Source organism: Stegostoma tigrinum, chromosome 13 (assembly GCF_030684315.1).
Source record: "Stegostoma tigrinum isolate sSteTig4 chromosome 13, sSteTig4.hap1, whole genome shotgun sequence".
Taxonomy (NCBI): Eukaryota; Metazoa; Chordata; class Chondrichthyes; order Orectolobiformes; family Stegostomatidae; genus Stegostoma; species Stegostoma tigrinum.
Window position 1 is genome coordinate 71,646,752 of NC_081366.1, and position 27,073 is coordinate 71,673,824.

General features: G+C 42.4%; 1 protein-coding gene across 3 annotated transcripts in view; it reads left to right on the top strand.

Annotated features, from left to right (window-relative positions):
• The window catches only part of LOC125458253 (dedicator of cytokinesis protein 2-like), a 604,879-nt gene that overhangs the window by 573,400 nt on the left and 4,406 nt on the right, over positions 1 to 27,073 (top strand). The window contains exons 44-50 of one of the 3 annotated variants that reach the window (XM_048543364.1): positions 579 to 665; positions 4,589 to 4,765; positions 6,926 to 7,009; positions 17,793 to 17,930; positions 19,135 to 19,262; positions 23,621 to 23,798; positions 25,365 to 25,482. In XM_048543364.1, the coding sequence (XP_048399321.1) occupies positions 579 to 665; positions 4,589 to 4,765; positions 6,926 to 7,009; positions 17,793 to 17,930; positions 19,135 to 19,262; positions 23,621 to 23,798; positions 25,365 to 25,482 (910 nt within the window). The remainder of the gene's footprint in view (positions 1 to 578; positions 666 to 4,588; positions 4,766 to 6,925; positions 7,010 to 17,792; positions 17,931 to 19,134; positions 19,263 to 23,620; positions 23,799 to 25,364; positions 25,483 to 27,073) is intronic. The other 2 variants (XM_059650772.1, XM_059650774.1) reach the window with 2 other exon arrangements.

A 27,073-nucleotide genomic window follows, 5' to 3' on the forward strand; every position in this document is an offset into this window, starting at 1 on the left:
CTGTGTAAAGTTCTGGTCACCACGTTACCAAAAGGATGGGGATGCTTTGGAGAGGGTGCAGAAGAGGTTCACCAGGATGTTCCCTGGTATGGAGGGTGCTAGCTATGAAGAAAGGTTGAGTAGATTAGGATTATTTTCATTAGAAAGACGGAGATTGAGGGGGGACCTGATTGAGGTCTACAAAATCATGAGGGGTATCGACAAGGTGGATCGCAAGAAGCTTTTTCCCAGAGTGGGGGACTCAATTACTAGGGGTCATGAGTTCAAGGTGAGTGGCGGGAAGTTTATCGGAGATATGCGAGGTAAGTTCTTTACACAGAGGGTGGTGGGTGCCTGGAATGCATTGCCAGCAGAGGTGGTAGACGAAGGCACATTAGTGTCTTTTAAGATGTATCTGGACCGGTACATGGATGGGCAGGGAGCAAAGGGATACAGACCTTTAGAAAATAGATGATAGGCTTAGACAGAGGATCTCGATCAGCGTAGTCTTGGAGGGCTGAAGGGCCTGTTCCTCTGCTGTAATTTTCTTTGTTCTTGGTTCTTTAATGCTATTAAATATACCTCTTCATGTCTTGCAGTCAATGTGGATTGAGAGAACGACGTTTATCACAGCATACAAATTACCTGGAATTCTGCGTTGGTTTGAAGTCATTTCTAGTTCCACTGTGAGTACAGCATTCTTCAGAATGACTCTAATGCATGCTCTTGGGGCTCAACCTTGCCAGCTCCATGATGGAAGATTCTACACTCAGCTGGAAAGGGTGACCCCAAAATTGAGCAGAAATGCCACATAACCAGCCAGCTTAGACTTTTTTCCATTGAAGCATTGTTGCTACATCTGTGAGAGGGCACATATTAATACTCTAACACTGTGAGAAAATGTACAGTACTGTATCAATGTGAGAAAATGTAGGGATATCAAGAAACTAATGAGGTTAATGGGATGTTTGCCTTCTTAGAAAGGAGCTTGCTATGTAAGAGTAGGGAAATTTTACTGGAATAATATAACTCACATTGATTACTGTGCATTTGTACCAGAGCAAGAATATAGTTAGAATGATAGAATCCCTAGGTGCAGATAAAAGCCATTTGGGCCATTCAGTCTGCACCAAACCTCCAGAGAACATCCCACCCAGAGCCACCCCTTCACCCGTAATGCCACGTGGCCAATGCACATAACCTACACATCTTGGATTGTGGGAAGAAACCAGGTCACCTGGAGGAAACCCACACAGACACGGGGAGAACATGGAAACTCTAAACAGACACTCTCCCAAGGCTGGAATCAAACCCAGGTCCCTGGTGCTATAGAGCCAACAGTGCTCATTACTGAAGCACCATGCCACCATCTAAGTGTTAGTGGCACAGTGCCTTAAGGTATGCAACAAATGTTCTCAAATTGACCTCAGACATGAAAGGGCTACTTTATGAGATTCAATTGAGTGAAATGGACCTTTCTTTAAGTGAGAATTGATCTCATTCAAAGTTCTTAATATGCTTGACAAGGTCAGTACAGTATATGTGAAGAGGACAGAATCAAATATTGTGTCTTAAATGAAGGCATCAGCTATTTAGGGTTAACGTGAAGAAGTATTTCTTCATCCTGGAAGAAGTGGGTGCTCAGTCATTGAATATATTCAGTGCTGAGATCGATACACTTTTGGGAAACAAGGTAAATGGATGGAAAAGTGAAGTTGAGGCAAATCAGCTGTGATCCAAGTGAATATTAGAGTAGACTGGAGAAACTGTGGGCACACTGCTGCTCCCGTTCCTTATGAATCAATGGACAACAACATTATTTTGGTTTGAGAATACTGTAGAACAGCTCTGTATCAGTGTGGGAATACTATTTTTGTGATTCATTAACTTGGAAATGAATTGCATTAAGGGGACCATTTTGTTTTGGATCCAGTGGCAAGGCTGTGGGTGGTTTTCAATCTTGTAGGTGCTTTCCAATGGTCAGTTTTGGGCCCATTATTCTTTGCCCTCATTAAAAGGAATCTGCACTCTGGTGTGACGAGCAGCATTATAAAGTTTGTAGATGTTGCAAAACTGGACATGTGATGTGGAGGGTTCTGAATTTCACAATGATGTAAATGGGAGGGGCAGAAGTATAGCAGGGAGAGTTCAATGTGGGGAAATGAGGAGTGATACGGGTTGGGAGGGCAAATGTGAGAAAAAGTGTACGGTAAATAGCAGAACTTTGAAAAGTGCAGTTGAGCAGTGAGACCCTCAGGAACCATATATACATATTGTATACATAAAATGTCCTTCAATATTGCAGGGCAAGTTGGCGAGGTGGGTCCAACAGCAGGTGGGACTAGTTTAGTTTGGGATTCTGGCCGGCATGGACTATTTGGACCGAACGGTCTGTTTCCTTGCTGAATGACTATGACTGGTTTACTTGAGTTTGCAAATTGATGCATAGAATAAAAAAGATCATGATATAATTTCATAAATCAAAGGTTAGACCTCAGCTTGAGTATTGTAAACAATTCTGAGCACAACTCTTCAGGAAGTATGTAATAGCCTGAGAAAAAGCACAGAGAAACTCTTCCAGGGTGTCACCAGAGATAAGGGGTTCCAGTGCTCTGACTAGCTCATGAATTAAATTTGCACCCCATGGAGCAGAGAGTGTTAATAGGTGACAAAGAGATATTCAAAATTATGAGGTATAGAGTAGATAGTGAAAATTGATTCTCCATGGTGAGTGGGTCAATAACCAAGGGATATAGATTTTAAATTAATGACAAATAGATCAAGAGGAGTAACGCAGATAATTCTTTTTTACTCAGAATATTACTCTGTAGCTGATGGAAATTGATTCCATCCCCAATACCATAAGGCCAGAAGACATAGGAGTGGAAGTAAGGCCATTCGGCCCGTCGAGTCCACTCCGCCATTTAATCATGGCTGATGGGCATTTCAACTCCACTTACTGCACTCTCCCCACAGCCCTTAATTCCTGGCGAGATCAAGAATTTGTCAATCTCTGCCTTGAAGACATTTAATGTCCTGGCCTCCACTGCACTCCATGGCAATGAATTCCACAGGCAATACCGTCAAAAGAAAGTTGGACATTGAATGTTAAGGACTTGCAGGACATTGGACTAAGCCAGCTCCTAAATGATCTTGTCAAGGTGGAGGTAGAATGGATGTTTCCTGCTCTGGGTGGCCTGAACCAGGAGGCAGTTTTAAAATTAGGTGTCACCCTTCTGGGACAGATTCAATGTTGCATGACTTGCGGACTTTCCGCCTCAGAAGTCAGTGGGGCTGGGGTCATTGATTTTTAGAGGCTGAGGTAAGTAGATATCTGTTAAACAGGGGAAACAAATGCCATTGGGAAGTAGATTTGAGTGTGGAATTCAAAACATAAACAGATCAGCCTCTCAACGGCAGATCAGGCTTATTGATGGAGCTTTGATTGTCTGATCTAAGGGAGGGAGGAGGTAAGCCTGCACATGAGGCTACAGACTGTAATTTAGTACAGTTCTGCTGCTGCTGAATGCTTAATTTTTGGCCACTAGACCTATTCTGAATCTATCCCATTTAACACGGTGCTCGTGCCAGATTACACAATCAACTCAGAGTGCAGACAAAAACATCAAAATTTTCCAATCATTGTGTTGTGGCCACTCCTAACTGTCCAATCATGAACAGAGGCATTTGTGATGGATTGGTGAGGGCAAGTAGTGTTTGACTGCTTATCAATTGCCTCGCTATGTTCTGCAGGCCCTGTATGTTCTGTGACACTCAGCCAATCCCATCAGTAGGTAGCACTATTGAGTCACGCTTGCAGACTGGCAATAATATTCAACTTATTGTTGAATCATGGAATCTCTACAGTGTGGAAAGAGGTGTTTCGGCCCATCAAGTCCTGCATTGACCCTCCAAACAGCATCCTACCCAGACCCAACCAACAGCCCAACCTTATCCCAAAAACCTCATTGAAATAACTCAGTGAAGGCCGACATCTTGTCACCAACTCATCCTTCATTTATACATGCACAGTACATGACTCTGACCCACCTAGCACAGAGTGAGTCCTAGAGTGAGCAGAACCCCTGACAATCCTATTTATATCTGTCAGCCAGGACTCCTGATTAGACTAGGTTAATCAGGGAACTCGTACTCTATGAGATCCACCTGGCTGACCTTATGACAATCACTACGCCTGCATTTCCAATGGCTAATCCGCCCAGCCTGTATATAAATAGGCATTATGGGGCAATTTAGCATGACAAACCCACCCAAACTGTTTAAATTTAGTTCTTGATCTCAATGGCTGAGCTCCATAGTGTATTAATGCAGAGGGCAGATCAACAAGTATGATAGCCCCTTTGAAAACGTAAGGGTACGAAATAATTTTTTCTTGTGATTCATAAGATCATGACCTTACAGAAAGATTAGGCATAAGGCCCCTCAACATAGCTCCACCATTCATCATGCTCATAGCTGATGCTTTGACTTAGATACATACCTCTATCCAATCTCCATGTTGCTTAATACCATTGACTCCCCATTTCCATCCTATGTTCAGTAGCGTAAAGAACAAACCCTGATTGATTGTTTCTTCTTGTGACTGCAGAACACCATCAGCCCATTGGAAAATGCAATTGAGACAATGCAGAAAACCAATGAAAAGATCCTCACCTTGATCACCCAGTACAAGGCTGATGACCATCTTCCAATCAATCCTCTCTCAATGTTGCTCAACGGGATTGTGGATCCAGCGGTTATGGGTGGATTTGCCAAATATGAGAAGGTAAAGAGCAAAATGATTTCCTGGTCATGCCTTCGACAACTAAGTCAGAAGCACGGTCCAATCCAGATAAGCAGGTACACTGGTTAGTAGTGAAAAAGGCTGAGGACACAGTAAAGGGTATTTAAGATTCCTGCACTCAAGTTAACCTCACGTACCCCATATCTCAACTGTATCAGTGTGGGATTATGCAACAGTATTGTATATATTTGCTTATGTTTTATGCATTGTGCAGTTCCCTGCCCGTGTAAACACACACATTTGGTCCGATTCAGTGCAACATTAAATAACAATACTGAATGAGTGATTAAAATTATCTACATCTTAACTCAAGGCTTTTCTTATCTATTTTAACTTGTGTTTCTTTACAGTACGCTATAAGTGGAATTTGAGTGGAAATGATATTGCCCGTTGAAGAAATAGTCAACATTTCAAGAATGTTGTTGAATGAACCTGAGAGTGCACACGGGCGTAAAGTTAACAGTTTAGGATTAAATTGTTGTGGTCTTCATGGGTTTTGAAATACTCTGGGCAGGTATACACAGAAAGTGGCAGATGAGGGAGTGGTTTCTTTCATATCTTATTAGAGAGAGAGATAAATGGCCACGTAAAAAGTTAATTGAGCATGTCAAATGTCCCATTAATGTTCAGGGAGCAGATACTATCATTGAAACATTTAAAAATCTGATATAGATTGTTTAGGCAGTCAGCTGAGAGGGTAGGACTGAAGAAATACTACAACTGGTACTCTGTTTCTGAGGCACCTAGCTAATGAAAACAAAACAGTGACCTCTACACATCTAACCTAGAAAATCAGGCCAAAACGTTGACAAAAACTAAGTGAACAGCATCAGCCCCTGATTATAGTATTTTGAATACCAAATTAACACTGTCTTCAAAAAGCAACAGCCCTATAAAGGCACAAATCAAACTGACAACATTTAGATTAGATTTGCTTGGGGTTTGATTATAAAACCTTATGATTATAAGGTTAGGGTATGAGAAACAGGTAATTACTTTGTAAGCACAAAGTAATTTAAGTTTTAGTAATAGCAAACAGTAATTCACAAACACTGAATGGTATATCCAAAAGTATCTCAAAGTTTGAAAAAGTGATACGAGTGCTTCGGAAACAAGAGGGCTTTAGAATAAGAAGGTAAAAAATATCCCTTTTAATTGTTACTTGACATTCCATTGTTGGAGCCTGCAATGGCTAAAACATGTTAACTTTCTTTTTGATCTTTGGGCATTCAGTTGAATTTGGTGAAAATTACACTCTCATATGCAGTTTGAGATTGGATTTTACATTTTCATTTGAGGACTTCTTTCTCTCTCAGGCTCTGTGATAAAGGCTTAATTTTCTTCTCTTGAAAAAACAAGTTGTTGTTTGGTTGTGGAAAAAAGGTAATTTTTGAAGCTTTCACCAGGACCAATAATAGGCAACCTGCCTGGTTTAAATTTTAACAAAGCTTTGTCGTTAATTGTCATTCATCAGTGATTTAGCCGTGGAAATGCCTCTGCTAGTCTGAGGCATAGAATCATAGAATCCCCACAGTGCAGAAAGAGGCCAATCAGCACATTGCATCTACAGCAATCCTCTGAAGAGAACCACCCAGACTCCGTACCCCAGCCAATCCCGTAACCCCATATTTACCCTAACTAACCCACCTAGCCTTCACATCCCTGAACCCTATGGGGCAATTTAGCATGGCTAATCCGCCCGACCTGCACATCTTTGGACTGTGGGAGGAAACTATTTGAAACCTACCCAGAAAGGGGGAGAACATACAAACTCTATGCAGACAGATACCTGAGGCTGGAATCACACCCGGGTCCCTGGCGCTATGAGGCAGCAATGCTAACCGCTGAGTTGCTGTGCCATTAATCAGCACTGTTTTTTCGTACAATAGAAAATGTTGGTCCTTCTTTGGTACTTGTTGTGAGTGTCCTGGTGAGTGCAAAGTGACAAAACCTGACAAAATATGCCTTTTTTTCCTGCAATAAAAAATGTTGAACTACAAATTGACCGTTAAAAGCCTCTGCCTGAACTAGATGGGGAAAAGTAAATACTTTATCACTTGCTGTCAGTCTGGGAGTACTGGTGATTATATAAATAGAAGATGCTTGATTTTGACTCTGTGTTTAAACCTTCCACTTTTTCAGGCTTTCTTCACAGAGGCGTATTCAGAAGAGCACCCGGAAGATTGTGAAAAATTGAATCATCTAAAGAATCTAATAGCCTGGCAGGTAAGGTAGACAATAGTATTTGCTAAAATAGAATCAAACGTTCCAAACATATTCATGTTGTTTATATAGAAACCACAAACCAAAACCCATTTACTTTCTGTATATAACACTCAATCTCATTCATACTCTTCATACAGAACCCTCAAATATGTTTCCACTCTCCATACAGAAATCCCAAACCTGTTTATATATACTCCATATAAAATCTCCAAGCCATTTCATACTTACCACATCAAGTCCTCAAATATGGAATCCACATGTGCATAGAGAGTGCATGGTCATTGGCAGTAACAATGTGCAGAAATCAAGCTAGCCATAATCTTATTGAATGACCAAAGTCAGAAGTCACCAGACACCAGGTCATAGTCCAAGATAACAAAGTGTGGAGCTGGATGAACACAGCAGGCCAAGCAGCATCTCAGGAGCACAAAAGCTGACATTTCGGACCTAGAACCTTCATCAGAGAGGATGTGCTCCTGAGATGCTGCTTGGCCTGCTGTGTTTATCCAGCTCCACACTTTGTTATCTTGGATTCCCCAGCATCTGCAGTTCCCATTATCACTCACCCGGTCATAGTCCAACAGGTTTATTTGAAATCATAAGGTTTTGGAGCGCTGCTCCTTCATCAGGTGAAAATTTGTCTGTTCACCTGATGAAGGAGCAGTGCTATGAAAGCTTGTGATTTCAAATAAAGCTGTTGGACTATGACCTGGAGTTGCGTAACTTCTGATTTTGCTCATCCTAGTCCAACACTGGCACCTCCGCATACTGAATGGTGGAAGAGTTTGGACGTTAACAAGACTACTCCTAATTCATGTATTTGTAGGCTTATATGTGTGCCATCCATATAGTATCCCCAAAACAATTCATTCTCTACACCTAGACTTCTTTAATGCATTCAAAATCTTCATATGGAATCTAAACTTCCCAAACCCAGTCACATTCTTCATGTAGATCATCTTGAAAAATGTATAAATCCAGTGTGGAATTTAAAAACTAAATGATCTGTCAACTAAATATGAGTACAGCATAATAGGCAACTTAGTGTTGCCAACTCTTTTAGCTCTTTGAAATTTTCAAGATGCTCCCCGTCTCCCAATCTGTCAAGCAAATTGTACCCTACCCCTCATTATCAATGTTTTTATAATTGACAAATGAAAATATTCAAACAGAAAGGGAAAATATCATATTTTATTTTAATGCCCTGTAACTTATCTCCTGGTTTGCTGGACAGAGTGTTCAGGATGTTATCATCAATTTTTGCAGTTGGCGGAATGATCCTGCAGGGTTGACTAAGCCAATCCTTCAGCCAAAACATTCTCTAAGGCTTGATAATTGGGAGTGTAAGTCAGGACAATTGGGGTTGACACTTGTGTATCCCTGAGTCTGATAATAGTCGGCACAAATTTCCTTTAGATTCTAATCACATCAGCAAAAATTTGCATGCAGTGTTGTCTGATTTGGTCACATTGAATTGTTCAGTACTTAATTCCACAGGAAGCTCCTCTCAGATTTCCTAATTTGCTTAATTTAATTTGCTGTCTTAAACATGATCAGATATTTCTTTGATGGCTCTGACATTTCTACTCCCTCACCTGGAATATGCTGCTGTGCAGATACATGTCACCAGGTGGCAGTCAGTGAATGCAGCATGGGGGTAAAAGCGGCTCCTTTACCAATGTGCACCCAGTCAGTAACAATCTCAGCTGATGCCTTGAAAGCAAAAAATGCTGGAGATCACAACAGGTCAGGCACCATCCATGGAGACAGTCTTGTTCAAAACAGTATGAAGGCATCCTTGCATTCGGAGGAGACCCCAGATTTAATTAAGAGTACCATTGCTATAACTTTCCACAAGACCTGTAGCCCAGTCGCTATGGTGCTGTCCTGACCCTCCAAGGTAAGCAGTTCTGTTTTATTTTGGGATTTATATGAATCCTGATGATATGAGTCACAGAGTTGTAGCACAGTAACAGACACTTCGGTCCAACTTGTCCATGCTGACCAGCTACCGTAAATTAATCTGCTGCAATTTGCCAGCACTTGGGACATATCCCTCCAAACACTTCCTATTCATGTACCCATCCAGCTGTCTTTTAGATGTTGTAATTGTACCAGCCTCCACCACTTTGTCAGGCAGCTGATTCCATACACAGACCACCCTCTGCATGAAAAAGTTGCCCCTTGGGCCCCTTTATTATATTTTCCCTCTCACCTTAAACCTATCCACTCTAGTTTTGATCTCCCCTACTCTGAGAAAATCTGGCTACTCACTATGAGTGATGGCACAATTCTGATATCAATAAGTGGGAAGAGACCAGTCCAGATTGAGTACATGAAAATTGAGGTCTCGAACCATGCTAGGGAGTTATATTAAGTCATCTGTGTACAGATGGAAATGAAGAAGTGTTACAGTCCAGAAGGAGTTAAAGAGCTTTGCTGAAAGATAAGGAGCAAGCAGCCTCAGGGATAGGGTATGTGCAGACACCCACAGCCTGAGATATTGCAGACCGATATCTCAATGTGTAGGGAGCAGTGTTGGCGTAAAACGCACAGTTAAGCATGTAGCAGCTACAGACAAAAGCCTCCTGAAGTTAATGCAAAGCCCAAGGGACACAGCTGAATAAAGGAGACTCTGAAGGTAGGACAGGACCTCAGAAAATTTTGAGGGTGCAGATGAATTAAAAAAAAGGATGGTTGGTACAGGTAGAGTTAATGGTGGATTTCAAGTCTAGGAGTCACATTTTTAGAGCGAGAGATGAAAGATTTAACAAAGACAAGCCAGCAATGTTTTTTACACTGAACATGGTTAGTGTGTGGAAAGAACTTCCAGAGAAAGTAGTGGATGGGGACACAGTTACAACATTTAGAAGACATTTGAAATGAACAGGAAATGTTTGGAGGGATGTGGGCCAAGAAAAGGCAGGTGGGGCCAGTTTGGTTTGAATTATGTTCGGCATGGACTGGCTGTATGGCTCTGTGACGCTATGACAGGGAAAACACTTTGGAAGATGTTGAGTCAAAAGCTACTGGAAAACCAGAAGGCTCCAAAGGCAGGCAAAATACCTTGGAAAACTTGCTTGCAGGGCTACAGTATGGGAAGTTGCCTCAAATATTTGATAATGTGGGACCAATGAGATCAGAGGAGGGAGCTCTGGAAGGCAGTAGCTTCACAGTTTAAGTATGATATGCAAAAATGCAATGCCAAATGGCAGGAGACTGAATTTTAAGAGACTCTGAAGCCTAGCCATGAATTGGCAGCCCGCCGGAGGGTATAAAAACTCTGCGCACTCACCTGGATCAGTCAAGTACTATTACCATTGGAGGTGGCCATTCCACTGGAGATATTACCATGGTTTTCGGTCAGAGCGTGTACCATAGACACCGAGATGGCTGTCAAAAATGGCCACTATGGCTTGCACGTGATCAAATGACCCTCTACCCATGTATAGATGGTTTAAAAAAAGGGATGGCCACCACTAATGGAAGCACAGATGGCATTGGTGAATCAGGAATAAGGTATTGAATGGCTGCAACCATCGCAAAAGGATTGCCCGGCCTTGTGAAAGGAAGCTTTGTCTGGTAGCCGGGTCAATGTGGAAAATCTCCAGAACGCGGGAGAAACACTGCCTGGTGCAGACAAAGGTATCGGGCAATTGCTTCTCCTTCAATAGCACTCAGCAGGACATCCAGGGCAAGCGGTAAAGGTGGAAATAAAACATGGAAGGGGATGCAATTAGTGCAGACCCCAGCAGCCGAGAAAAAGAACATTGCAATCTGAAGCCAAAAGCCAATATGTCTCTCTGAACAAAGCTGAACGCACAATAAAACAAACCTCTGCCCCATAACTGGGCTCACTCTCTGCAGAATTAATTTCAAATTAATACAACAGGTGCTGAATTTTGATTTGAATATTCAGGGATAGTAAGAACTGTCGATGCTGGAGTCAGAGATAAAACAGGGTGGAGTTGGAGGAACACAGCAGGCCAGGCAGCATCGGAGGAGCAGGAAAGTTGACGTTTCGAATTGGGACCCTTCTTCAGAAAAAATTTGCATGTTGTTCAGTTCTCCTTGCGTCATAGTTATGGTAACTAATGGATATTCCTTTGACATCTTTGCAACATGCACTCTTTGCACCACCTAAAGGTGGTAATTATACCAGTCATAACTGCCTTAAGTATTTAATAGTATGGCAGACACTACAAGGAGGTCCAAGAAGAGGGAACTCTGGAAGGCAGTGGCTTCAGTTTGGTAATCAGATTAAGTATTATAAGCAAGGATACAATGCCTTTAAGTCAGTATGTTTAACATGCTGTAAGTTGCATGATAACCTGCTAAGAGAATTTGTGAAAGAAATGAATATGGAGTCACATAATTCATTGAGAGATTCGACGCCTACTTTAGCCTTACAAGAAATTTAATGATGGAGCGGGTGAGATTTAAGTAGTCATATCAGCATGCAGGTAAATCGATCACCGCCTCTCTAATGTGATGGTATTGTATGGCAGAGTGTTGAAAGTACAGAGCTTCGAAGACTGACTTAGTTATAGACCATGGATTGGTTAGTCTCAGCGATGAGATGTCGTCAGTTTTGTCAGGCCAAGATGGATTTAATGCTGGAACAAACAGTCTACTTTGCTATGCTGGCAGAAATATTTGACATGGCCAAATCTTCAGGATCCAAGATGGTGCTGACACCGTCACAAAAATCAGACAAATGCAGAAGCAGCAAGAATCAAAATCACTGACCATGTCAGGGTAGATAAGATGTGAACCCAAACAGAATCGCAAGGAATCAAAGTGTGAAGCTGGACGGACATAGCAGGCCAAGCAGCATCTCTGGAGCACAAAAGCTGACGTGTTGGGCCTAGACCCTTCATCAGAGACCCTTCATCACCTCTCTGATGAAGGGTCTAGTCCCGAAACATCAGCTTTTGTGCTCCTGAGATGCTGCTTGGCCTGCTGTGTTCATCCAGTTTCACACTTTGTTATCTTGGATTCTCCAGCATCTGCAGTTCCCATTATCACAGAATTACAAGGAATGTTCAGCAGGTGGAGCTGGTCGGGTCGCTTCAGAGACTATTGTTAGTGAACAGAACCATTATCACCTCTTAAGCAAAATAAATATCCTACAAGTGGAATACATCCAGAGAAATAGAAATCATGTGACAAGAGGAAAGTTCAAGAAGTTAAAGAAACAAGTCAAAAAGTGAACCCTTCTTTGGCGACATCAAGGAGAGCCAAAACAGATTGCAGATAATTAACTTGGAGATGCAAGACTTTAATACAAAATTGAAATTCAACACAGGAGCAACTGCCTCAATGCTGGCAGACAGCTTTGCATGGTTGTGGTCTGTGTTGTGAGTAAATCACTGCAAGTTACCTTTCATTCAGCTACTTATCAAGAAATCTTACAGACAATCAAGTACTGAAACAATGATTTAAACTTTATTGAAAGTAGCAATGAAAATAAGACCCCTCAAGTAAGTTAGTTTGGTCTCACAGCTTAGCTTGACTATAACCCGATTAAAAGCAAAATTTAGTTATGATTCCAATGAATAATGTTTCTGGAAGTGTCCAGTGTTCAATCCTTGTGCAGTGCTGTTCTTTGAAGATCTGCTGCTGAATTGTTCTAGTGTTGGATTTTTATACAATTTTCTCTCTTTCAAGTTTCTGCTGTGGTGTTATTGATGATTTGATAGATTTTTTTTCATGCCCAGCATTGATTATACCTCTGGAGACCGCAAGTCTACAGCTTGCCACCTTTTCAGAAGTAGCTCCCCTGTTCCTTGTTCCATTCAGTGTTAGCTGTCTGTTTAAAACACAGCTTTTCCTGCAAATAATCCCTTTACTTCAGGACATTACTTCTGCAGGCAGTCTTATTTATCTGTCATGAGGCAGCAGGTTATCAAGTAATATTGCGTGGATTTCAGCCAGGTGCTCTGCTTTCCTCCTGCAGTCCAAAGATGTGCAAGTTAGGTGGATTAGTCATGGTACATTACCCATAGAGTTCAGGGATGTGTAGGTTAGGTGTGTTAGCCACTGAAAATGCAGGGTTACAAAGAAAGGGTAAGGGGATAGGTCTGGGTGGGATGCTCTTCGCTTGGTGTGGACTTGTAGGGCTGAATGGCCTGTTTCCACACTGTAGGGTTCTAAGCACTGCCTCATCTCTCCCAAGAAACAGCTTGATTTTGTTGCTTCAACTCTTTCTTCCCAACAATGGCTAGGTAGCATGTTACTTTTAATTCCTTTTTCTTATCCCTTTCATTTTGGGAAGCAATTTATTCCAGAAAGAGTTATTGCTGATTCTTTCAGTCCATGAATTTATTAAAGTTCTAAAGTATACCTTGTCACGTCTGCAAGAAACAAACCAGCAAGTATAAAACTCCAAGGTCCAGGAGGCACATATCCTTTGATACAAGATCAAATCATCATAAAGTTTAGCCACAGAGGCCCAATTATCAGTGAAATATTATACATACTGAGTAATCAGAATAGCATATTGCTGAGGACAAATGTATGTATGTGTTTAGGTATCTGGAAGAGAGTATATACAAAAATTCAAGATGGAAACAGAAGAGAACTTTGGCAACATTCCAAAGCTGTTCAATGGTGTGGGCAAACTGAAGTAAGACTATCACATTGCTCATTAAGAAGTTACTAAACCCAACTGTTTTTACGCTCCTGGGCACATTCTTTGTCCTTCGACAGGCAAAGTAAAATCACAGTTACCATGATTGCAAATGGAGTTACATTGTCAGAGACAGAACGGACAGAATGGTGCTCAAGATTAGTAACCAATTGTAGGGCTGGTATTGGTGGGGGGAACCGCATTCTATTTTGGCTGTCAATTGTGGTTTGGCAAGCAACAAGTTTCGCACAAAACCTGATGCCAACTGTGGGTTCTGGAAAATTCTCTTGAACAAGGACTCAAGATCACTGATGACATTTATTGCATCATCCGGTGCGGTATTCTGGCAAAAGTCCATTGTTTGGGATTCTTCTGCACCAGAGATTTTCCAATGGAAATGTCGAGAATCCTGAATCAGAAACAGGGAAACAATTACCATTTGTATGACATCCTAGTAGATGGTGACTCAGAAAGGGAACGTAACAAGAGGGTCAGGGAAGTGTTAAGAGCAGTACTGAAGGCAAGCCTTACAATGAATTAAAAATACCAATGCTCGAGAAAGACGACTACATTTTTAGGAAACATTGTTCAAAAACAAGGAAGCATGGTGGATCTAAAGAGGTGAAGCCATCAGTAATTTCTGACACCAATATGCAAAAATGATGCACAGTGTGCCTTAAGCGTGGTAAATGAAGTGGGAATGGTTATCTTCAACTTAACCAGTCTTAACCATAAGAGAACTTCTGAAAGAAATGCAAGAAATGATATTGGAGTCAGAACAGACTGCAGTTTTTGAAAGAATTAAAGAGAAGTTACTTACTGCTAATGCTATAACTCATTTCAAACTGGGCTTATTCACTATACTAATTGGAATGCATTGTCTCCAGGGCTAGGAGCAATCCTTAATCAAGTACAAAGCAAAGCACATGAAAGCTGTACTATTATGTCAGGATCTTTGATAGAGGTTGAACAAAGCATGCAACCATGGAGAAGGATGTGTTCGCCATTACATGGGGATGTGCAACTAAACATTTACTGACAACTGAGGGCAAACTCAATCAAATTAGTGCCTCTTGTGTCCAGCCAAAAATCTGCAGCTTAAAATCTGTCGAGGAATACAAGATCAATTGCTAAAGAGGCACATTATGCAAAAACAACTCTTGACAATAGTGGAAGATTTATTGGTCTACACTCATGGAATGGTTATATCAGAGTTGGTGCAAGGAAAATTCCTGCTGAAAGCCCAAGATGGACAACTAGGAGTCATGGAGTGCAGAACAAGATCACAGCAATCAGTGTGATGCCCAGACATTTCAAAAGGTCATGCCGAATGTGTGCCACCCAGAGCCAAGTGCCAACAGAGCCAATGATTTAATCAAGATTTCTGCAAAGGTCGTGGGAATGGCTAGCAATGGATTTGATTGATTTCACAATGTGGGCATGTTTCATTCAACCACAACAGACTGGGTGACCAGGGCCCCAAACAGTACCCTGTGACATAAAGTTTCCATGATGTGGAGGTGCCGGTGTTTTTGATTAGAATCCCTACAGTGTGGAAACAGGCCCTTCGGCCCAACAAGTCCACACTGCCCCTTGAAGCATCCCGCCCAGACCCATTCCCCCTATAACTCACACACCCCTGAACACTACGGGCAATTTAGCATGGCCGATCCACCTGGCCTGCACATCTTTGGACTGTGGGAGGAAACCGGTGCACCTGGAGGAAACCCATGCGGACACAGGGAGAATGTGCAAACTCCACACAGACAGTCACCTGAGGGTGGACTCGAACCTGGGTCCCTGGTGCTGTGAGGCTGCAGTGCTAACCATTGAGCCACCGCACCGGCTCTGTTGGACAGGGGTGGGCAGAATCAGAAGTCGCATGACACCAGGTTATAGTCCAACAGGTTTATTCAAAATCACAAGCTTTTGGAGCGCTGCTCCTTGTGATCACTTCACCTGACGAAGAAGCGATGCTCTGAAAGGTTGTGATGTTATTCCTGTTATGTTATTCAAGCCAAAAAAGTGAGACTATGATTATCTATAGCATTGCAGACCATGTACCAAATGGTACAACTACTCCAGAAACAGTGTAACACAAACCAGTTATAATGATGAGATGATGTTAATGATTCTGCCAATCATTACAAATCTACTGAAGCAAGTGGACGCAAATGCTGAAATGCGGAGCAAGTGAAGAGAAACTGGAGGATGGGGAAGTGTAAGGTTAGAGGTGCGAAATGTGATACAATGGAATTCATACAAATCATTATCATGATGGAGGAGAAATGGCCTAGTTGATTGCTGGGTTCTTCATCCAGAGACCCAGGAAATGTTCCAAGGACCTGGGTTCGAATCCTGCCTTGGCAAATGTTGGAATTTGAATTCAATAAAAATCTGGAATTAAAAGTCTGATGCCTGTCAATCCATTACCAATTGCTGGGGAAAACCCCATCTGGTTCATTAAAGTCCTTTAGGGAAGGAAGATGCCATCCCTACTGGGTCTGGCTGATATTTGACTGCAGATGCACAGCAATGTTGGTTGATTCCTAAGTACTGTCCGAGCAATTAGGATTGGACAATTAATGCTGGCCTGGTCAGCCACGCACTCATCCCATGAATGAACTTTAAACAGGTATCTGATTACATGACTCTTATATCGGTAAGAGAGAGGACACCAGTCTAGAATAAGAATGTGAAGAGAGTGAAGTGTATTTGTAAATAAATAAGTATCACAGTATATAAAGAGTTGAGCAGCCCTACTTAAGGGCCTTGAGACAAAGACCAAACAGCCTGAGGCACAGACAACGAGCAGACACTTACAACAAAGCCAGGTGTCCCAATGTACAGGTAACAGTATTGCCTTAAGCACAAAATAAAACAAATCTCACTCCCACTAAACATGAAGTGAAATTACGATCTGGCCCGCACTTCATTCAGTGTGTGATTTATTTATTGCCTTCTGAAGTGGACTTGCAAGTGAACCAACTGCAAAAACATTTCTATAAAGTATTGTATAGAAACGGGTCAACCAGGGTCCTGTTGATGTATGCTACACATGATTCTGCTCTCTAAATTCTTCCTGCCACTGAATGCATATGATCTTCTGTCTCTTCTTCCGTTTAAATATCTATATGTTCTTCATCAAAATGGTCTGCCATCCATAACTGGTTGTTGAATGCAGAGTGTTGATGAAGGGTCATTCACTTGATTGGCTGGATAGAGAAGTCTCTTGCTGGCAGTGAGCTCAGAGGTGGGGTCACCCAGACCTTTGCTCCCAATCCCCCCTTACTGCCTCCACCAGTTTAAGTTCTGGGCAGAAGGGGATGAATGCCAACTGATGCCCTCTAGTGACCAATTATGGGTCAGTTTAGGGTCTCATTCTGACATCATTGGGCTCAGCTGCTGAAAGTTAGCATGTAGTTGTGTGTCAGACAGTGAGGACTGCTTGTCATCCAGGTTGGTGTGACAGTGAAGACACCTCGATCAAAGTTCCTGGTCAAGAGATATCGGGAAGATTTTCTTTTTGCAAGAGGGAGTGCTTTGTTGGGAATCATCCCAACATCCTTATGTTCAACATCCCTGCCTGTTGTCACTAACCTGAGAAACTCAGCACATATGTGGCCTGTGTTCTCCACTATCCATTCTGAGGATGCCCTTCCAACAGCTTCGTCAGCCTCCTCGGTGATATTGCAAGGTTTGCCAGCCTCTTACTGGCCAGCCATTCTCGCTATTGGATCTTCAGCCTCCTCAGGTCTGAATTCCTTGATGGCCTCACAATTGCCTGATTAGCTGTAGTTTGGCCGAGCCTCCCAAATAGAGACTGTAGCTGAGGTGACCCTCAACACTATAACGATACTGCACTCCTTAACTTTGCTTCTCTCTCCAGTCTACCCAGTGCTTTCTATGTTAATTTCTGATTTCTACCACCCACAGTGCTCAGCTTTGTGACTATTGAAGTTTGTTTTCCAATGACAGAGCCATTCTGCATGTTAATTCATTTCTGACTGTATTCTGATGGCTTGTTGTGACATTGACCAGGTCCAAAGGACCCAAGCCAATTTAAGGACAGTCAGCAGTGCACTCATTTCTTCTGCTATTTTCTTTTTGAGTATCAATCTGTAAGGATGTTTTCCGCTTTCTCTTCACAAGGTCCCGATGCTTGAAAAAGGAATAAAACTTCACGGGAAAAGAGTGCAGGATGACCTTCGACCTTTCCATGACCGGATGGAAGAATGTTTCAAACAGCTAAAACTAAAAGTGGAGAAGGAATATGGGTTAAGGGAGCTGGTAAGTGAACTAGAATCACTGTGTCCTTTTCTCAAGGAGTAATCCTTTCCTCATTATGTTTCCTAATGTGTTCTGGGAGCATGTCAGGGGTGGGGGAGAGCTGAAGCCCCGTCTCTGAACCCCAAAGTTTTCAATCTCCCTTTCCTGTAAAAAAAAAGGCTTATCTGTCCATAGGTTGTTAGTTACTAGTTTTGAATACATTTAATTGCTGCTGAACTGATAGAATACTTCAGCGCATTCACAGGCCTCAAGCCTGCCATTACCATGTATGGTTTTGCTATGCTTGAAGTTGGACTTGGAGCGTTCTCAGCAGTAAATGAAAATATTCATGTTAAATTTTGCTGTCTACTATTTTGGCAGAATCCTTCACCTTTTTCATCCTTCAACAAGCTTTTACTGGGGCAAAGATTTGAAAGAAAGAAAACAAGTCATGAATTTATGTTGCTCTTGACCACCATATGTCTCAAAGTACTTTGCAGCCAATGCAGTACTTTTTGAACCCTAGCCTTAGAATCATAGAATCCTTACAGTGTAGAAAGATGCCATTTGGCCCATCAAGTCTGTTCTGACCCTCCAAAGAGAATCTCACCTAGGCCCAGCACCCCGCCCCCAACCCCTAATGCCACATTTCCAACAGCTAACCCACCTAACCTGCACATCCCCGGGCACTACGGTGCAATTCAGCACAACTAATCTATCCAACCTGCTCATGTGGGAAGAAACTGGAACACCAGGCAGAAACCCATGCAGACATGGGGAGAACATGCAAACTCAATGCAGACAGTCACCAGAGGCTGTAATGAAGCGTGGGTCCCAGGCACTGTACAGCAGCAGTTCCACCATACCACCCTTTACAGTTGTAATGTAGGAAAAACAAACTCCCACAAATTACAGTGTGATAACAACCGGGTTGAGGGATAACTGGTGGCCAGGACACCCAAGACAGTCACCGTGCCCCTTTTTTTTCAAGAGTGAGATCTTTTACCTCTGCCTCAGCAGGTAGATATGGGGCTCCGGTTTAGTGTCTCATTTGAAAGATTGCAGCTCTGACCATGCAACATTCCCTCGGTGCTGGTTATAGTTAGATCTCCAACCCTTAAGCTGCTGAATCAAGTGCAGCAGTGCCAACGCTGAACCAAGGCAGATCTATTAAGTATACCTTGACTTCTCACCTCTGTGTTCTTTCCTACATTTGTTCCTACAGCCAGATTTTGATGAAAAACGAACAAGCCGACCAAGGTCCATGCTGAGATCCTATCGTCAAGTGTCCATGATCTCCCTTTCCTCCCTCAATGCTGAATGCAACACACCAATCAAAGGGCCTGTTGACAGGTAAGACATAAGCAGTGATCTCATTATGGGCGCCTCTACACACAGTTTATGAACATCAGTGTACGCAGCAAGCCCTTTTACAACTTCAAACTGGAAAGTGGAGGACTCTCTATTGTTTTGCTCTCCTTTCTTGAAGAAGGACCTATTGGTACTGGGGGTGGGGTGTGCAGAGGACGTTCACTAGGTTGATTCTGGAGTTGAGAGGGTTGGCTTGTGAGGAGAGATTGAGTAGGCTGGGACTATATCTACTGGAGTTTGGAAGAGTGAGGGAAGGATATTATAGAAACACACAAAATTATGAAGGTAATAGATAAAACAGAACCAGGGAGTTTGTTTCCAATACTGAGTGAAACTAGAACTAGAGGTCAAAGCCTCAAAATAAGGAGGAGCAGTTTTAGAGCTGAGTTGAGGAGGAATTTCTACACCAAATATATTGTGGATCTGTGGAATTCCCTGCCCAATGAGTAGTTGAGGCTACCTTGTTGAATGCTTTTCAGGCAAACATGGATAGATTTTTAAACAGTAATAGAATTAAGGTGTTTTGGTGAGTGGGTGGGTAAATGGAGCTGTGCGCACAAAAAGATCAGCCATGATCTTATCAGATGGCAGAGCAGGCTGGAGGGGCCGGACGGCCTACTCCTGCTCCTAGTTCTTATCTTCCTATGTTCATTGTGCTATCAATAGAATATACATTACTATGGGAACCACATGTTAATTGCAAAAAAAACCTTTATAGAAAAACGCTACTAAAAATCATGAGTTTGAGGCGTTATTGTCGATGTAGATATTGACAGGATCGGAGAAACAGGACGATAATAGTATCTAAAATAGGCAGTGAAAATCTTTCTCTTTCAAATTCTCATGAATCTGTGGTCCCTGAAAAGATGGTGGAAGCAGAGTCCTTAAATATATTAAGATAGATGTGGCCAGATTCTTGTTAATCAAGTGAGTGAAGGTTTACAAAGGTAGCCAGAAATGTGGATTTGAGGTTACGTCGAGATAGCCATAATCTTCTTGAATAGATAAGCAGGCTTGAAGGTCCAAGCACCCTAGTCTTGCTCCTTCTTTGTATGTGAGTATGCAGACTGGCAGCAGACAACCATCACAGAGGCACTTCGGTTTAGACTCCGCTCTGATTAGATGACTGCCTTATAAATGTAGAAGGAACAGCCTTACTTTTAAATGTTGAACTTTGTTCCTTTTGGGGAATATTCTCAGGCTTATCAGTTCTGCTGTGTGGATTGAAGGCACAGGCTAGCTGATGTGCAGTAAGTAGTCAAGTCAGGATGTTGGAGGCTGTGTTGTGTGGGTAGGGCAGTGAGGTAGTTGAAAGTGTTGCTGATACTCGGTAACTCTGGTGATAGGTGAGACATGCAAAACAGGAAGCTCCCTGTTTTGACTTGTATTATGAATGAACTCATTTCCATCAAGGTCTGCCCGATTTTACCTGAACCTGGAAATGATGTGTGCCAATTTGTATTCTAACTCTTTCATAGAGCGATCATCCCTCTTCCCTGATGGAGTTTTTTTTTTATTCATTTGTGGGATGTGGGCATCGCTGACTGGCCAATGTTTCTTGGCCCTCCCTCGTTGCCCTTGAGAAGGTGGTGCTGAGCTGGCTTCTGGAATTGCTGCAGTCCCTCTGCTGTGAATTGGCCCACAAAGCTATTAGGGAGGGAATTCCAGGATTTTAACTCAGTGACAGTGAAGGAACGGTGACATATTTCCAAGTAAGGATGGTGAGTGGCTTGGAGGGGAACTTGGAGGTGGTGGTGTTCCCATATATCTGATGCTGTCGTCTTTCTACATGGAAGTGGTCATGGGTTTGAAATGTGCTGTCTGAGGATCTTTGGTGAATGTCTGCAGTGCATCTTGTAGATAGTACACACTGCTGCTACTGAGCATAAGTGGTGGAGGGAGTGAATGCTTGTGGATATAATGCCAAACAAGCAGGCTGCTTTGTCCTATTTCTTGAGTGTTGTTGAGTCTGCACTCATCCAGGCAAGTGGGGAATATTCCATCACACTCCTGACTTGTGCCTTCCAGATGGTGGACAGGCTTTGAGGAGTCAGGTGAGTTACTCACTGCACTATTCCCAACTTCTGACCTACTCTTGTAGCCACTGTGTTTATTGGGAGAGCCCAGTTTAGTTTCTGATCAATGGCAATCCCCAAGATGTTGATAGTGGTGGATTCAGTCATGGTAACACCATTGAATGTCAAGGGATGGTGGTTAGATTGTCTTTTATTGGTGATGGTCATAGCCTGGCATTTGTATGGCTCCAATGTCACTTGCCATTTGTCAGACTGGGCGGCAAGTGACATTCATATCACACATATGCCAGGCTGTGACTATGAGGTTCCTGGGTTAAAGCAGAATTAAAGCCACTAGCAAAACCCCTCAAAGTGCTGTTTTCGTCACCCAGCTTCGAAAAAGAGGAGTCAACACAGGGAAAGTATTAGTTGTGAAAAAAATTGACAGAAGCTACTTTAACCAACACTGCCTTAGTACTGGGACTGGGCGAGGTGATGGTATGGTGGTATTATTGCTAGACTGTTAATCCATAGACCCAGGTAACAGTCTGGGGACCTGGGTTCAAATCCTGCCACAGCAGATGGTTGAATTTGAATCCCATAAAAATAAGGAATTCAACATTTCACAATAGCCACCAAACCATGACCTGGGATTCCAACAGCGGGGTTGGGTTATTAAGCCCAGAACTATGAAGTGGACTTTGTCTTTAAATTCTGTTCTTTCTGTCCTTTATTACAATACCATGGAAGGACTGTTATTCTGAACTTTTCAATCTCATTATTTTTCTGATTGATTGTGACAGTTTTGTACTTTTGAAGGTCTGTAATGCTGCCCTATTATTTATTTATTTTCTAATTTTTTCTTCCTAAGAATTTTTACCCAAGAAGTTGTACTTAGGCACCTTTGTACCTAAGCTGACACCATAAGTGATGAATTGTAAATTTTTCACTGTAATCTTGTGAGTATATTGCTGATTCTTGGGGGAAAAACCACCAGGTTCATTCATGTCTTTTCAGGAAGGAAATTGCTATCCTCACCGGACATATGACTCCAGAGCTACAGCAATGTGATTGACTCTTACCTGCAAGCTGGGATAGGCAATAAATGCTGGCCTAGTCAGTGACACCCTCATAACAGAATGCATTTTTTTAAATTGCTCTGAAATGCTGTGGGCACTTATTATTAATATTAAAAAAATTTTAAGTGTGCAAGGGTTAATGATGTACTTAAAGAACCATACCTTAATAGACACTAATACGATGCAAGTTAAGTTATTTGGTGGCATGGTGGCTCAGTGGTTAGCACTGCTGACTCACAGCATAAGGGACCTGGGCTCAATCCCATCTTGTCTAGTGTGTAGTTTGCACATTCTCTCTGTGTCTGCATGGGCTTCCTCTGGGTGCTCTGGTTTCTTCCCATGAAGAACAGATGTGCAGGCTAATGGGTTGGCCATGCCAAAATGCCTATAGCGCTCTGGGATGTGTAGATTGAGTGGGCTTTAGGGTGATGGGTCTGGGTGGGATGCTCTGAAGGTCAGTGTGGACTTGTTGGGCTGAAGGGCCTGTTTGCACACTGTAGGGATTCTATTCTAAAATTGTGGGCCTAACATTCACATGGTAGATACAGACGAGAGAGGCTTGGTGGCTTACAATTTTAACAAAGTTTAAATATTCCTCTCCCTTCCAACATACCACTCAAACAGCCTATTGTCTGTCTTTGTTCTTTCCTGATAAAAACATTCATCCAGTTTCTCAATTGTTCATCCTGAGTAAAAGTTCTTAATGTTTGGGGTGGATTTGCATCTCAATGGTTAGCACTGCTGCCTCACATTGCCAGGGACACCAGTCTGATTCCACCTTCAGATAACTGACTGTGTGGAGTTTGCACATTCACCCTGAGTCTGTGTGGGCTTCCTCCGGGCGCTCTGGTTTCCACTCACAGTCCAAATTTGTGTGGGTTAGGTGGGCTGGCCATGCTAAATTGCCCCAGAGTCCAGGGATGTGCACTTGAGATGAATTAGCCATGGGAAATGTAACAATACAGGGTGGGTCTGGGTGGGATGATCTTTGGACTGTCAGTGTGGACTCAATGGGCTGAGTGGCCTGCTTCCATACTGTAAGGATTCCATGTTGTGTCTTCAATGTGCTTTTCACCAGTTTGAGCTCACCACGTCAAAGACTGGAAAAGATGTCCATATTAAGGTTTAGAAACTCTGAACTGAGTGAACTCAGCAGGATACTGACTGTTTTGTTTTTACCACTTTTAAAAGGAGCCGAATAAAGTCAGTGATTAGCTTATGCCAGTGTTCCCTTTGTTGCTTCAAGCAGTGTGATTCCCGACAGCCCCAGACCAAGGACGCCAATCCTTAAATCTGAAGAAAAGGCTCTGGATCGAGCTACCAAAGAGGACGGGGAGGTTAAACTGAGGAGGGAGAGGAAAAGACAGAAGAGAAGTAGCGTGGTGTTTGCAGACAGCAAAACAGAGCCTTCAGACACCAAACGGGTAAGCAGCTTAAGAATCCTAACATGAGTGTAAAACGTGATAAAGCAAAGAATAGCTAACCAGTGTACCTGGCTCTGAGCTGGATACTGGCACCCCTGCTGGTTCGGAATAGTTCTCAGTATATCACAGATATTTACAGACCACAATTTGATGCAGTTCAGTATAATAGAGCCCCACAAAGCAGGGCCACATCACACCTATCACTGAGCATCCACTTAGAGTCATAGAGATGCACAGCACGGAAACAGACCCTTCAGTCCAACTTGTCCGTGTTGATCAGACATCCTAAATTAATCTAGTCCCACTTGCCAGCATTTGGTCCTAAACCTTTCCCAGTCATGTACCATCCAGATCCTTTTATATCCTTTTAATTGTACCAGCCTCCACCACTTCCTGTCGCAGCTCGTTCCATACATGCACCATTTCTCAACCTCCAACATGAAAGTGTGGTTTCTGAGTTTCAAATTACATTTAATTTGGGAATAAAAGTTTCATTAAAGAACTCTGTCTCCTCATGCAAATCTAAAGTGCTGGCTTGAAGACACTGTGTTACGCCCAATCACCAATGGGATCGATGAGTGAATAAATAATTCACAGTTCGTCAGTGGTATATGAAACACACTGAAACTTCAGTGTGGGCAGAATCCCCAGCTTCATGTCCTGTTTGATATCCGCAAGCTTCTCTTTTGATAATGTGTATACGGACATCAAAAAAAAAGAGAAAATGCTAGCAACGCTTAAAAACACAGCTGGGTTTGACTTGATCTTAGCCAGTTCCTACTGGAATGAATTTGGCCACAGCTCAAAATAGATGTGTCACTCTGACACCACAGTTTTATCGCTGTGTGAAATGAAGAGGCAACGCGTTGGTTAACTGGCTGTCATTAGTGCATTGTGGGTATAGATTCTCTCTATATCCAACTTGTGTTGCACCTACTTTGGGGATGTATCTTGGCAGTTTATCTACAGACCTTCACCCTGAATTCAATCCTAATTGTACCTGCTCTAAGGGTATTTCATGGGACATTATAAAGGGAGTTTTACTCTGTTTTGAAACCATTTTGTACCTGTCTTGAGGGTGTTTCATGGGATATTATAGAGGGTGTTTTACACTTTAACCAACCCATAGTGTACCTGCCCTGGGCATGTTTCATGGGACATAACAGAGGGAACTTTACTCTGTATCCAACCCCTGCTGTATCAACCTGGTGTGTTAGTACGGAGAAAGTTTAACACTGTATTTGACTTCTGCTGTACATTCCATGTGAGTGTACGATAGGACAGCGTGGAGGCAATTTTATCCTTTGCCTGGCACAAGGGTGATGCTTTGAGTTGTGAAAGTCTACTCTATCTAACCAATGCTATATCTGGCTCAGGAATATTTGAAGGGAACAGCATGAAACCAACTAACGTGTACCTAACACCGTGGTTCGAATTTGGAATTGTTTAATATTGAGACTAATTGTCTGAATAATTTTGTTAAAAATTCCTTACCTTAATGGCTGTATATATTTCCCCTTCACTGTAATGCTGGTTCATGACATTTTTGTTCCATGTCATTTCCAGCTGTCAAGGAAACAGGAGTTTCGGAGTGATACCAATCTGTCAGACCAAGCAGAGAAACGCCCATCTTCTGTGCTCAAGCAGATGAGCTTTGCCAGCAGATCAGTGCCAACAATCCCAGGTAGTGTGTGGGAAAACTGCAGGTAGTATTCAAGCTTGCAGTAAACATCTCAGCTATGTCCTAGGGATGTAAGAATTGTGTTCAGCAAAAAAGAACAGAAACAATTCAGGCATCGTAGGAACTGCCGATGCTGGAGAATATTATATGATAACAAAGGTGTAAAGCTGGATGAACACAACAGGCTGAGCAGCATCAGAGGAGCAGGAAGGCTGATGTTTCAGGCTGAGACCCTTCTTCAGAAAAAAAAATTCCGCTTGCCTTCTCTGTGATAGTTATGTGTTGCATTGTAAATGACTCATCACAGGAATGATCAATCAGTTCACACAGTGACATCAGAGGAGGAATGTTCCTCTCGGTGCTGAAGGGTTTTGGGAATCACAGATTCTAAATCACCTCTATTCTCTTAAACATTCTCACTACACCTTGATGTATCCCAATGAATCCCACGAGCTGATCTAAGCCTGATTGCATTTCAAGCAGTGAGTTCTCTCTCTCACATCATTATCAGTCCATCTAGATTTGTCCAAATTAAACACCCTGAAAGAACTTGCTTTTTAACACTTACATTGAGGAATAAACGTTGGCCAGGCATGGATTGAGAATCCATTGATAGACAGGAAACAAAGTGGGAGTAAGTGAGTCTTTTTCCAAGTGGCAGGCTGTGACTAGTGGGGTAATGCAAGGACCCAGATAACCGAGGTATCTATATGAAGGAACTAAATGCAACATTTCCAAGTTTTCTGACAACACAAAAACTGGGTGGGTTTGTGTGATGTGAAAGGATAGGAAGCTTCAAGGTGATTTAGAAAAGTTCGGTGAGTGGACAAACACATGGCAGATGCAGCGCAATGTGACAGTGTGAAGTTATACACCTTGGTGTGAAAAACACAAAGGAAGAATATTATTTAAAAGGTGATGTATTGGGAAGTGCAGATTTCGTAGGGATCTGGGTCTCCTTGAACACCAATTAATGAAAATAAACAAGCTGGTGCTGCAAGCAATTAGTAAAGCAAATGATATATAGGCCATCATGACAAGAGGATTTGAGTTTAAAAGTAGGGATGTTTTACTGCACTCGTACAGAGCCTTGCTGAGATTACGCCAGCCAGGAGTATTGTTTGCAGTTTTGCTTCCACTACCTAAGGCAGGATATGCCATAGACGGAGTGCAGTGGAGAGTCATAAGGCTGCCATAGGGCAAGGCAGGATTGTCTAGTGAAGAAAAAAGTGCTTTTGGCTGGGCCTGTATTCATGAGATTATGGAAAGCTGAGGAGTGATCTGATTGAAACATACAAAATTCAAATAGACCTGGACAAAGTAGGTGCAGGAAGGACATTTTTTTTTTCTGTTTGGGGAGAGTAGAACTAGGCAACATAGTTAAAGGATATGGAGATATTTAAGTCCCAGTTGTGGAAATGCCTTCCAGACAGTACTGTGGGAGTCACTATACTCTAAAGAAGGTAGTTCATCACCTTGGCCAGGGCTTTTAGAGGGTGGGACAATAAATACTGACCCTGCCAGTGATGCCCAGATCCTGTGAATGAATAAAAGTAGAAGAGTGCTAGCCACTGAGCCACAGTTTGTACCAGGA